The sequence below is a fragment of the Syngnathoides biaculeatus genome, chromosome 10 (genome assembly GCF_019802595.1).
Source record: "Syngnathoides biaculeatus isolate LvHL_M chromosome 10, ASM1980259v1, whole genome shotgun sequence".
Taxonomy (NCBI): Eukaryota; Metazoa; Chordata; class Actinopteri; order Syngnathiformes; family Syngnathidae; genus Syngnathoides; species Syngnathoides biaculeatus.
The window spans coordinates 5,458,117-5,472,437 of NC_084649.1; the positions used below are offsets into that span (position 1 = coordinate 5,458,117).

Sequence of the window (14,321 nt, forward strand, 5' to 3'; positions counted from 1 at the left end):
TAAATAGGAAAAAAAAACCGTCATATCTCAAATATATAAACAAGAACTTCAGTGAGCCAATCTGGCTCCTCTCTCATTCCCCACTTATACACCATTTCTAGTGTCTGCGGGACTGCTTTTGAGCATTTCAGAGTCTTTTTTATGAGCGTGTGCAGAGGTTCATCCAAGGTTATCCAAATCAAGAGCGGCAGCAGCAGAAATAATGCTGTCGAAACATGAGGTGAGCATCTGCTGGCAAGCTGTTTTGCTAGGGACAGTAGCTCTTAGCTCCTATCATGAACAGAACTACAGTAAATTGACAGAGAAGGGAAAAGGCTGGGTCAGTGGGAACATCAGAAAAAAAGAGACTGCAAAAGGGGGTTCCTTCTCTATTAGGGAAGAGTTTGCATGACATTTACTGAACAAAAATAAAAACGCAACACTTATCCTTGCCATTTTTCCTGAGCTGCAGTCAAAGAGCTAATTGCTCCGTCACACCATGAAGTTCTGGTCATTTCAATCGTTCTATTTTTCAGCGTTCTCAAACACGGATGATACATCTGGCGTGTGATTAACGGGTGTCTAACGCTTGACTTAACATGTGTCTAACGCACGAAAAGCGTGTCTAACGCACGAAAAGCGTGTAACAGCGACCAAAGAAGATACCCCTAAAAACCATTAGCGTGTGCAAACGCGTCATTGGGGCGCGACGAGCGATTTGTCAACGTAGGACAAGCGTGTTGAGCGTGTGACCAATGGGTGAATAACGACAGAAAAGCGTTTTGCTGGTGTGTAATTTTTACAGTGGAACCAGCACTAAAACATTGGAAAGTTCATAGTCACTTCAGTTGTCGTCGTGAGTTAGAACAGTGAGCATTATGCCACCGAGAAGAAAAAAAGTTAGGGCGCGGACTGCGGCAACTAGCGCTGCTAGTAAGAAAGCTACGCCTCTTTCATCACGAGCAATGTGTTTGGAGGAAAAACAACAGCAGGAGGAAGAGCACGTCCGCGAAGTCACGGATCATGTGACACCTCCTGGGGACCCTAAAACACCTTGGAAACCCCAGTGAGGATGATCTGACAAAGAGACAAAAGAGGCAGAGAAAGGATTGCAGGATCCTGCACCGGGCTGTTGAGGATAGTCTGGTTGATTTTTTCCGTGAAAACGAACTGTTGCTTTCTGGATCTTCCATAGTAGGTGCTCTCTACTGTAGCTTAATATTAAATGGACCTTGCTTTTACAAAGCATCGGTTTATATACCCATATGCATGGAAGTTCGGGAAATGCTCGAATGACGCTCAATGGACGCCAAACGACGTTCGTTTCACTTTAGTTACACGCTGTGTGCGCTAGGGGATTGTTCAGTGGTTGTTGACAGGTCGCCACTGAGTCGTTCACTGCAAAGCAAACGATTAAGTAACAACCAAGTAAAGCTAGAGTTATGACTGACTAACGATAGCCAAACGTGTGCAACGCTCGGCGAACCTTTGTAAAACGTTCCACGGACGCTCTGGAACGTTCTGCAGCGTTTAAAATTAAACGTTGATGAACGCTGGTCTCGGTGAGAACTTTTGTGCATGTTCAAAACTTTTTTTCGGACCAGCGTTCTTCGCCGATTCCCAGCGATCATTGACGTTCACTAGCGTTCAAACAACGCTCTTCTGGAGCTATCCTGGCGACCATGGGAGACTACCAACGTTTCCTCAAACGATATAGAACACTGACCAGAACGTCACGGTGTGACGGGGCCATAAGATTTTTTTCTATGCATACAAAAATCTCTCTATTTCTCTGAAATATTTTTCACTAAACTGTCTGGATGTATGGTAGTGAGCACTTCTTTGCAAAATAATCCATTCTGTAAAGATGGTCATAAGACTACAGTGGTACCTGTACTTATGAAATTAATCTATATTGCACTACATAAACCAAGATACAGGATGTGCGTCATGGGTAAAGATTGACATCCCCCCTAGCCAACAGGATGCCAGAAAGATGCTAGAGTGCTAGAGTGATAGCCACACAAACCAAGATACAGGATGTTTACATTCGGTTGAATTTGGGGGTTGCAAATCCAGCGCCCATTTTTTTTTCCTTTCGTATCCTGAATATTTCATTACTAGTGACGTTCCTAAGTAGAGGTACCACTGTACATGGTTATTGCACACAAGTGCCTTAGGCTGCCCACAATAAAAGGCCATGCTGTGCAGTTTTATTGCATGGGGGCGGTATGGGGTTGTTGCTATGTTGGGTGACCACGATTCGGTTATGTGGTTGCTGATTGTGGCCTGTAGAATGAATGTTGCGCCACTCATCTTCAATGGCTGATGTTGCTGAATATTAACAGGAACCAGAAGACGTTGACGTTTAAGATGATCCAGGGCATTCCAAACATTTGACGTGACGTTTGCAGCTTCTAGGAATTGTGTACGGATCCTTGCGACATGGGGCTGTGCATTAGCATGTCTAATAGTCTCTTTTATCAGCTACACCCGTGAGGTGGTCGTATTAGCTTGGCATGGGAGAAGTACTCACTAACATAAATCCAGATGTTTGTGAGCAATATCCAAGAGATATAGGACTTTTGTGTACATAGAAAAAGTCTCCGAGTTCAACTCATTAAAAATGGGAGTAAAAACAAGTGTTGCATTTATATTTGATTTATATATAAAGAAATGACCACTTGAACAGATGCACTCAGTCACATTTGTACGGGTTTGTTGGTGGAAGAGGTCATATGACTGACATTAAGAAAAATCAATAGCCCCCAGTGGCACTCGCTACAGAGTGAAATGAAGCCGCTGGGCCTTGGGGGGCACGTGGGAGTGTCTGGTGTACTGGGTCGATGCCTGGGTGGCACAATGCCTGCTGCGTGTCAGTCAAATTAAGACGGATGGAGAACAGAATCAGCAAGGATGATGAGGGGGACCCAAGCAGGCGAGACAGACATTTTAGCACTCGTTAAATGATGACCTCTTCACACCACAATGGGCAACTGGGAAGTAACGCTGTCTTAAAGTTTGGCTATGGAGGGCCAAACGAGAATGTCAATGTGTAATGTTGGATGAAAACTTCGGTCAAAGTTCTTCCCGTGGACAAAACACCAGCAACAAACTGTGAAGAGACTCATTTCAATGCATTAAGAAGGACAATGTAGTCAGGTTTTAACCTTCAAATTACTTTGGAATTTGCCATTTTGGGAGAAATAAACACAGAGGGTGCGCAGGAAGCAAAACAAAAGAACAGAAGATTTGAATTTTAAGTCCTTTTTCATGGCAACTAAAAATAATGCTGCATCTGTTGGATATATGACTAAGTACACAAACCTGATATAAAACTACTCTAAAGGATTGGTTTGAATACAAATGCATCACAATTTAGTTATCTCCCAAGGCCCTAATACTGGATGATTTTTGTCAATTTAGCAGTTAAGATTATTTTCCATTATTTACTGAATTCTTTCTAATTAACATAACGTTTGGCAATACCAGGGGAATTTGTGGCTCACACAAAAATATGCATGTATAAGGACTTTACAGGGATGTATGGATAAACCTAGGGGCCACAAATTACTTTCTAGAGGGTTCATATGCAGTATTCATTCTAAGCAACAATTCAAGGTATTTTGCAAACCTAATGAAACCACTGAGACAAACTACACACTGTATCCATGTCTTATTATAGGATTTTTGGGAATTTAGTTGCACATATACGATTGATCCATACAGTGCTTCTACTTATTAGGGTGGTGGGTGAGTTCGAGCCTATCCCAGCTGACTTCAAAATCACATTGAACCCTCAACCTCGGAAGTGTGAGGGCGATGTACTAACCACTTATTCAATATATATTATAATATATATAATATTCAATAATATACCGCCCATATAGTCATGCTGATGGAAAACAGCTCAGTGTGGAACGTAATATAGCGATATATATAAATGTATATACATATATATATATATATATATATTTTTTTTTTTTTGTTTTTTTTTTTTTGGGTAACAATTTCCATGATTTTATAATGCAATATGCTGCTCCCAATTAACCTAGATTTGCTGTAGATATGATTATTAATTGCTGTGGATTTGGATGTGGGCCATGGTGGGTTTTGCAAATTTCCCCCACGCTGTCTGTGCGTTTTTCTCCATTTTCTGCCTCATTCTGAAACATGGATGGTAATTGAAAACCTCAGATTGTCTATAGGTGTGAATATCTGCTGTTGACTGGAAACAGCCCAGGGTGTACCAGGTTGCGTTATCTAAATTTCATTATCATTATGGAGTGGACTACCAAATTTTAAGTACCTGACAATCTGATGGACAAAGTGGTCCGGGTCCTGAGCAGAAAACACCGTAAGGGTTGTCCCTGCTGGAACACCCTCCTCGAAGCGAATCATTTTGGGGTTAACGGAAAAGACAGGAGGCTCATTCACATCCTGAACTGAGATGGTGACTCCAGCTGTGGACTGAAGTGATGACTGAATGCCACTGGCCAAGTGGGCCTGGTTGGATACCACCACAGTCAGCATGAAGGCCCGGTTCATCTCGAAGTCCACTGGCTGGAAAAGAAGTCAAGCGGAAAACTCAATTCAAATGAAGGGAGAGAAATAAAAGTGAGTGACGACAATGATGTCATTGACAAAAAAAAAAATCATATTGTGAAAAAGATGGAAGGCCCGAAAACAGAAAACAGTGAGAAACACACTTCAACCTCAGATTTCTGTTAATAGAAAACCAAAAACTTTTATTCTGAGACCCAAAAAAACTTACAAAAATTACAGTAGAATTTCGATATATATTTCGACATTGTAGGTATCGGGTAAAATGGACCATCAGAACTGAACAATGTGTCAGGAAATTGTTTCCATTTGTCACTTTAAATGCAGTTGACACAGTCTGTTAGTTTCAGAATTGGCCGCTGGCAATGCAGGCAGAGACTGCGACTGATGCATTTCTGAGTCATAGGTATACAGTGAAGAAAATAAGTATTAGAACACCCTGCTATATTACAAGTTCTACCACTTAGAAATCATGGAGTGGGCTGAAATTTTCATCGTAGGTGCAATTCCACTGTGAGAGATAATCTAAAAAGAAAAATCCAGAAATCACAATGTATGATTTTTCAATGGTTTATTTGTGTAATACAAATGCAAATAAGTATTTGAACACATGAGAAAACCAATGTTAGGGTTAGTACAGTAGCCTTTCTTGCAGTTACAGAGGCCAAACGTTTCTTGTAGTTGTTCACCAGGTTTGCACACTGCATGAGGGATTTTGGTCCACTCCTCCACACAGATCTTCTCCAGATCAGACAGGTTTCTGGTCTGTTGCTGAGAAAAACAGAGTTTCAGCTCCCTCGAAAGATTTTCTATTGGGTTTAGTTCTGGAGACTGGCTAGGCCATGCCATTGTCATTGTCATGTTGAAAGACCCAGCCAAGACCCATCTTCAATGCTCTGACTGAGGGAAAGAGGTTGTTCCCCAAAATCTCACAATACATGGCCGCGGTCATCTTCTCCTGAATACAATGCAGTCGTCCTGTCCCATATACAGAAAAACACCCCCAAGGCATGATGCTACTACCCCCATGCTTCACAGTAGGGATGGTGTTCCTGGGATGGAACTTATCATTCGTCTTCCTCCAACATGGTTCGTGGAATTTTGACCAAAACGTTCCATTTAGATCTCATCTGGCCACAAAACTTTCTCCCATGACTCCTCTCTATCATCCAAATGGTCATTAGCAAACTGAAGACGGGCCTTAACGTGTGCTGGTTTAGGCAAGGGAACCTTCCGTGACATGCATGATTTCAAACCATGACGTCTTAGTGTATTACCAACAGTCACCTTGGAAACGGTGGTCCCAGCTCTTTTCAGGCCATTGACCAAGTCCTGTCGTGTAGTCCTGGCCTCCTCACTTTTCTATCATTTTTTTTTCGATCATTGAGACCCCACGAGGTGATATCTTGCATGGGGCTCCACTGTGATTGAGACTGACCATCATGTTTAGCTTCTTCCATTTTCTAATGATTGCTCCAGCGGTGGATCTTTTTTCACCAAGCTGCTTAGCAATTTCTCCGTAGCCCTTTCCAGTCGTGTGAAGTTGTACAATATTTTCTCTGGTGTCTTTGTACAGGTCTTTGGTCTTAGTCATGTTACAAGTTTGAGTCTTACTGATTGTATGGGGTGGACAGGTGTCTTTATGCAGCTAACAACCTCACACAGGTGCATCAGATTCAGGATAATACATGGAGTGGAGGTGGACTTTTAAAGCTGGACTAACAGGTCTTTGAGTCTCAGAATTCTAGCTGATAGACAGGTGTCCAAATACTTATTTGCAGCTATATCACACAAATAAATCATAAAAAAAATCATACATTCTGATTTCTGGATTTTTCTTTATAGATTATCTCTCTCGCAGTGGACATGCACCTAGGATAAAAATTTCAGACCCCTCCATGATTTCTAAGATCTTGCAATCTAGCAGGGTCTTCAAATACTTTTCTTCACTGTACTATAATACTAGGTCTTCCCGTGCCTACCTGAGAAGAGCTCTTGGGCGTCTGGAACGTGTTCTTTTTGGTACAGTAAAAGTTATCCTCTTTTGCTTTGTTAAGCTGTTCGCCAGTGGCAACAGATCCAGAACTAGGAACCACACAATTTCCCAACGGCTCATGAGAGGGACTGTCCCATGATAAGTTCTGTACGTCGACAAAGCCACTATAACCAGCCACACTGGCATGATAAATTTGGATAAAATGGGAAATTTTTAATCATTTTAACGTTTTTTAAAAAATATTTACTGGTATTTACTTTGTATTCTACTAGGGGTTTTATACCATGAAAACCCCCACAAACAATAACTTTGTAGTGTACAGTAATATTGGTGTTAAAACAGTGCTTCAATATAAGAAGAGATAATTGATTATATGACGGGATGACCACCACCTTTATTAGTCATTTCTATCAGGGTGCTGAGCTTTAAATTTTTTTTTTTTTTTGTTACTGTATGTCTACATTCATATGAAATGATCCCAAAAAGAATTTTAAACTTTGGCAGCACACATACTTAAATTGGAATAATACAGAGATATTACATCTCACCTCGGAGTCAATCTACAATTTTTACTTTGCAGTAAGATCACTATCCGACAAAAACTATGAAAACCACCATTGTAATAGTTGTGAGTACAGTTATAGTACTCAATACAAAGGCATTTCATAATGAACTATAAAACCACATTTAGCAGTCGTGTCCTGCCACACGTATTTGATTTATTTTCACAATTATGATGGTATTTTAAAAGAATAATTGCAATTCAGTTTGGATCCACAACTTGTTAATTTTATCTAATTTATTTACCACAAAAGACAAACATTCATATTCAGTAAGAACAGCTCCTCCTTTGGGTGGTTGTTTGTGCTGTGTACTACATCTGTTTTCTGTCTTAAATTTGGCATGTTGGAATTTGTTCTACAAATTGCACAATAAATAATCAAATCTATTGGCATTAAAGTTCATTTCCACTGATTTCAATTATCACAGCTGATCTGCTGTAGTACAGCACTCATCAGATGATGTCCTGTACAAGTACTAATCGCTGAACATACCTTTTTAAGCAGGGGTGCATCAACTCAAGGGCTCAAGGGCCACATTTGATTTTTAAAGAGGACAGATGAACCAGGTCATTTGTAGGTGAGGTTAAAATAAAATGAAAATGGTTATGCCTGCTGCAAAATCCATCTATCCAATTTCTGAGTTGCTTATCTTCACAAGGATCACGAGAGTGCTCGAGCCTATCCTAGCGATTATTGGTAGGAAGCAGGGTACACCCTGAATTGGTTACCAGCCAATCGGAGGGCCGATAGAGACATAGAAGTCAGCCTCACAATCACACCTAGGGGTAATTTAGACTCTCCAATGAATGCGTGTTTGGGGGATGTGGGAAGAAGGAAAAAGCCCACGCAGGCACGGGGAGGACACAAAAAAAAAAACGCCACACCAGTGGGGGTGGGATTTTAACCCCAGTCCTCAGTGTTGTGAGCTCAATGTTCTAACCAGTCCCCCACCCTGCCACCCTGCTATAAAATTGTTAAAACAAGGTTTCTTTTTCATAATTTATTAGCCAAATTGAAATTCATTAATAAACAAAACATATATACAGTGTATGCATGCAAAATTGTTTATTTGATAAATATCAATCATTGTATTAGATAATTACACGAAGCAGCAATTTAATGAGATAATGAATAGAAAATGTTCGTGACCCTCGTGAGGATAAGCGGAATGGGAGATGAATGAATGAATGGAATAAATATATTCAAATTAACACATTTTAGGGAAAAGAAAACTAAATTAATGCAACCATTATGACAGGTCATTTGACAATGTAAATTCAAAGTAGGCTGAATTTAAACTAGACGGGGCTGTATGCAGCTCACAGGCCATATTTTGTCCATCCTTGCTTTACTGTCATTACCTTGAGCTCTTTGTAATCACATCAAACATTTCAGCACTCACCTTTATGACAGTCAGCATTCCCTCATTAGTGATGGGGTTTGTCCGGATGGTGAAATGTCCAGAGGGGTCTCCGCTAACAATCCGGTAGACAGCGTTCCAGTTGGGACTGTGAGGCTGATCCCTGTCCACCACCGTCAAGTTGGCCACGACCACATTCAACTTGTTCTCTGGCACCTCTCCGGAAAACTGTACGGTGTGAGAGTAAAAAGAATGAGAAACCCCGACATTTTAAAAACTTGATTGTTATTTTCTTTTTGGGTAAAAGCTTTTTTTTGGTGTTGTGTACGTTACATTTAAAGATAAGGTGACACGTATCCACTACTCAAAGTGAGGTCCACATTTTTTGTATTCATCCAATCCACCTGTTAGACATTTTATACATCTCTTGTGGGTCATCTAAACAAACTGGAGGAGTCCCAGGTTATGTACACCACGGACCAATCGTTGGCCAATCACAGGACACATACTGTCCAAAAAAAAAAAATCACATTCACACTTCTGGGCGAACTTCAAATATTCCATTAGTCAAACAGGAATGTTTTGGGAATTTGTGAGGAAGCTGTTGTACTCTGAGAAAACCCACACGAGCATGGAAAGAACATGCCAGCTCCAAACATGAAAGCTTCATCCATCAGTTGAAACTAGAACCCTAGAACTGAAAGGCAGACATATTTTATCGACTCAACTACTGTGTTGCGATCTGTCAAATCTTTGTCCTAATGTGGAATTCAATAAGTACTGCAATTGTGGCACACAGGAGAAGAAAAAAAAAAATCTTTGACTCCATGTTAAATTACAATCTGAAACAAGTATCTTTTGGAGGAAACTTAGTGACATGCACATGCATGTAAAAGCCTCTCGTTTTCCAATGATGATCCATTTTTCCTCTTGTGAAGAGGTAAACATGTTTATGGAGCGTATCTGCCAGCTGCTGTTCACTAATGGCTTGATCATTATAGGACTGATGTAGTGCCTGCGCCACCCGGTTCCTCTTCTCGTCTCTTCTTTGCTCTCAATCCCAACTTTCTCCCATCGCCAGCTCCTTTTCTGCCACCCCCCGCAGTATGGTCGATGCATCCTAATATCTTGTCAATATGTCCATTTCATATCATTATTCTTTCAGCCTATCAGTCTTGTCAATATGTCCATTTCATATTATTATTCTTTCAGCCTATCAAAGATGACTTTTGAGGAAAATGTAGTACCCCTCATGTTTTCGTATGTACCTATTCCTGTATAAATGTGAAAATTAAGGAAAAAGTACATACCATTTTTTTTAACTATAAAGTCGCAGTTGATCACATTGGATAGCACCATTTACATAATGAAGTAACAAATGAGTTGATGCAGTACATGTCATAACTCTCCAAACTCTCGTGAGTTTGTTGATGCACAACACTGCAGTTGGCTGCTATAGCGAGGACTGCAGTGAGTCACACAGATGGAGGACAGGGCAGTTTCGCGAGGAGTGGCAGTCTTGTTTGGTGAGCTCTAGCACGGACATCTGGGGAGCGCTTATCAGAGCACGCGGATGGAACTGTCCTGGCATGTGGGGGACAACAGCGGAGCCGGGGGGGAGGAGGATCACTTTGTGTGATGCTGACACTGCTTACTCTGCCTGTGGCTTCTGATGGAGAAAACAACTGTATCCCTTATGATTCTCAGAATACACACGACATACTGGAAAATAAGGTAAATGTACAGGATACAGTATGTGTGTGTAAATGTTACTTGTCAAAAACACACATACGTCTGTCCCTGGATGATTGTCACACAGTGTTTCACTAGCTGTCACTTTGCTGTTTTCAGTGTCCGTGCTTTTTTTCTTGTACTCCATTCATTTTCTATAATGTTTATCCTCACTAAGGTCATGGGTGTACTGAATCCCATCTCAGTTAACTGTGGGCAAAAGGCGGGGCACACCCTGAAGCGTCAAAAACACAGGGAACATCCAAACAAAGAAACATTGTCACTGGCATTCACACCTATGGACAATTTAGAGTCTTCAATTAACCCATCATACATCTTTTTGGGATGTAGGAGGCAACTGGACTACCCGGAGGAAACCCACTCCGGTATGGGGAAAACACACAAACAGGGCAGATTCAAACCCAGGTCCTCACAACTGTGAGGGGGATGTGCTTACCAGTTGTTTTTGTACTGTATTTGTTTACACTATATGACTACATTTGACTCATCTAAGCCTTCCCAAAAGTATAAAATCAAATTCCATTATTGCTACGATAGCATTGGCAATATTGACAAAATGTCCTCCAGTTACAAGGTAAAATGTTTTCCTAGAGCAGTCATATTTACCTAATTCTTTGTGTTAAATGTTGTGTGAAGGCATCATGTAACACTAAAACCTCACCGGGACACTTTTACTATACCCCAAGAAATTCTAAATAAGATATGAAGCACATTCACTCATGTCCTAGTTTCTTAGTTTTGGACTCACCGTCCTGACAGTCAGTTCTGGGGGATTGTCATTGATGTCGGTAATGGAGATGAGGGCTGTGGCTGTGTTAGACAATCCAAAGTTTAAGTTTCCCTCCATGTCGGTGGCCTGGACAATGATGGTGTACTGGGAGACTTTCTGGAGAGCAAAATGGAGAGAAAAAAACAAGGTTAAGGGTGAAACATCACCAAACTTGTTTTTATACATACAAACAATTTAACCTGGATGGGAAGCCTTCTTAACATTTAAAAGGTAAGTTTGACTATCCTGAATTAACAATGTAGAAATCAACGGGATCTTTCGAAATACTGTAGTTGTATTTACATTTTGAATAGTTGTTTTCATATCTGTAACAGAATAGTGACAAGTCAAAAACTATCTATCTATAATTTATTCATTTCAGATCAAAACTGGTACCTGCAACTTAATTTTGCCAAGGACAAATCCCATCACTTTTGCTATTCATATTTATGGAGTTTGTCATTACAGATACTGTATCGATTATTCAGCCGACAAGACTCGCAAGTGAATAACGGATGTGTTCAACAGATGGAATTGTAGTTGTCTGTAACTCCAGTTGGCGATATCTATAATCTGTAAGTAAAATCATTTGTACGTTGTACAAGTTGTACAAGGAGAAATGATGTTACAGATTCCTAAAGTGCCAACTGTGGAAAGGAAATTCGTAGTTATGACTTTCAGAATTTTCAAGTTGACTAGACAAAACTAAATTACAGACATCTGCTACACGTATGCAGTCTAGCTGTTGAACGTTCAGAAGGCTTGTCATAAACATGTTGCAAATGAAGTGAAGCAGCTCAGTGTGGAAGCTGTCCATGGCACTGAAAGTAACCCAAGAAGACAATGGGCCTCGTTTACTGAGACATGCTTACAAATGCTCTTTGCGCACAAGAAGAGCGAAAACGCAAAGCAGCCTCAGATTCATGACACGTGTGCACCGACCAAATGTTGCCCTGATATTTTTTGTTCACATGGAGGTAGTTTATATTCTATTGTATATTTCAATTTGAATGGCTGGTTGGTCTGTATTATGTGTAATATGTATACTGTTGCACTGCTCCAAATCAACTAGTGTCTGTCAATTTCCAAAGCAATACATTACAGTATACATAGCTACTATGTGATATCTTTCTCAGTCTTCCCAGTCATCCACGTAGTCAGGGCACAGAAATAAAGTGGACATCAAGGACAGGCCCGGTGTCAGCAGAGCCTACTGCTTTGTTGAACATACGCAGTGCATCTCATTGATAATTTGGTGTTGTCAAGATAGTTAAAAAAGCTTCTCTGCACACTAATGATATCAAGGACCGTTAGACGGAAGAATGATAAAAATAGTTTTTTTTTTTGGTAAAAAAGCGGGAAGCAGGAGGCTGGGGGTTGTGACATCATGCTCAGGTAGTGAGAACTTCATAATATTTTATCATTATTTTCCTAACTTCAATGGGTGCTCTTGGTCAGCCACATTCTGTGATCGTTTTTTGATCCATCACAATGTTTCCACATCATATCCTCACCTCATTTCCGTTTCTTTAATTCTAGCGACGCAAGTGTCATTCTCGCACCCATTTAAGATGCATCTAATTGTAGATTCATCTGCGTCACCAAGACAGTTCAAAAACCCAACTGAGATTATCAGGCTTCTCTTGACTAATCATAAAGTGCAAAAATGCTCATTACTCCACACCCAAACAAGCATAATCATGTTTGTTCCAACCTGACCTCTTTCAGTGTTATAATTAAATATCAATAACATATCCCCTTCATAAAGTACGTCATATTAAATGACTTTCTTGGCATTCTCATTAAAAGCCAAGCACATCAATACAGATATTGCCAGAGGAATAATTTCATTGAGGACTGCCAGCAGGTGGAGATCTCATATGTTTGGGGACAAGAATGATGCACCCTCTCACCTGTGAGTTTTTTTTTAAAATTTCTCATCAAAGGGGAGTTTGCTATTTATGGCCCTTCTAGAGCACACATGTATATCGACACTGTAGTTCCATTGAGATGGAACAGGTGGGAAAGGAAACACATGCATGCACACCTACAGATCCAAAGTGCACTCTGTTGTCCAAAAGTGGCCAAACAAGCTAGTAAGAGGTTCTCTAATGAGTCCTGTAGAAATACTGAACAGTTCAATTTGTGTCTAGTACTTCTTTCTCACAAAATCCCAAAGCATTTTGTATACATGAAAATGGTGTTTTTCAAAGTCAAATTTCAGAGTCCAACAGTTCAGTTTTCAGCATAACTGAAGGTTGATTTGAATTTTGTTGATTGTTCGATGATGTCACTTTGGTTGGTATATATGAAGAATATATGTGTCATAGGACCATGAGGACGCCAGATCGTTGCAACTCATGCCTCGTTCCAGCACTCCCGTATCTCTGATCGTATTCCCGTGTGTACCGACCTCCGCCTGTTCTCCGACCAACCCCGTAAGCCTGAACTCCTTGATAGTCCTGCCTGCTTTGATCGTTCTCCCGTGCACCGACTCCTGCTGCCCGCTGACCTGCTCTCTACGCCCAACGTCCTGACTACTGCTGCTGCACCTGACTGCCTGCCCGATCCTCGACCTTGGAATAATAAACGTTTTTCCGGAATTACATCTGCGTCTCCCGACTTCTGCACTTGGGTCCTACCTCCGTTTCCATGGATGGTGACAGAACGATCTGGCCAAAACAGGACCCAGCAGGAAAGACCCGATGTCGCTGGGACCGATGCAAGGTAGACCAACTGCCGGAGGACCAAGCCTGTCCGATCCGGGTAGGCTCCATGACGTCCTCGCTTCCCTGTCACACGCTCCGCCGGCAAGCTATGAATACGTCCCGACCACGACCCGTCCAACACCTCATATTCTTCTGGACTCTGATTTTTCGGACTATGAGGAGGACCTTGATTTGTATGACCGGCTGGCTGACTATGACTCAGATTATTTCGACTATGAATCTCTTCGCCCGATCGTTAATCCCAGTCAGTTTGTCTCACCTCCCCGCGTCTCCATCTCCCGAGTGTCTTCGCCTGGTAGGTCCGAGTTCCCCAATCCGTTTGTGGGAACCCGCTTGGCCATCTACCCGGGACCTCCGTGTGGCGGCCAGAAGAGACGTCCATGCCGGGCGCTCCATTGTGCCTCCCGCTGCGCAGCAACAAAGACGCCGTCCTCGCCCACCCACTCCTCACCGGCAACGGTTAAACCGGCAGAAGCTTCCAGCCCAGAGGGAGGAGGGGCCGCTGAATCATGAGGTGTTCTACCGCGAAATGCAGGTGGAGATAGAGCGGGAGAGCGCCGAACTGGCGGTCCTCACGGCCCAGGTTCGGCAAGTATTAGAGAACCAGCCG

At 41.6% G+C, this 14,321-nt stretch overlaps 1 protein-coding gene across 1 annotated transcript in view; it reads right to left on the reverse strand.

Annotated features, from left to right (window-relative positions):
* The window catches only part of cdh4 (cadherin 4, type 1, R-cadherin (retinal)), a 221,873-nt gene that overhangs the window by 13,534 nt on the left and 194,018 nt on the right, over positions 1 to 14,321 (reverse strand). Inside the window, exons 8-10 of the mRNA XM_061833429.1 lie at positions 10,962 to 11,099; positions 8,504 to 8,689; positions 4,289 to 4,542 (exon numbers count right to left, since the gene is read on the reverse strand). Coding sequence (XP_061689413.1) covers positions 4,289 to 4,542; positions 8,504 to 8,689; positions 10,962 to 11,099 — 578 coding nt within the window. The remainder of the gene's footprint in view (positions 1 to 4,288; positions 4,543 to 8,503; positions 8,690 to 10,961; positions 11,100 to 14,321) is intronic.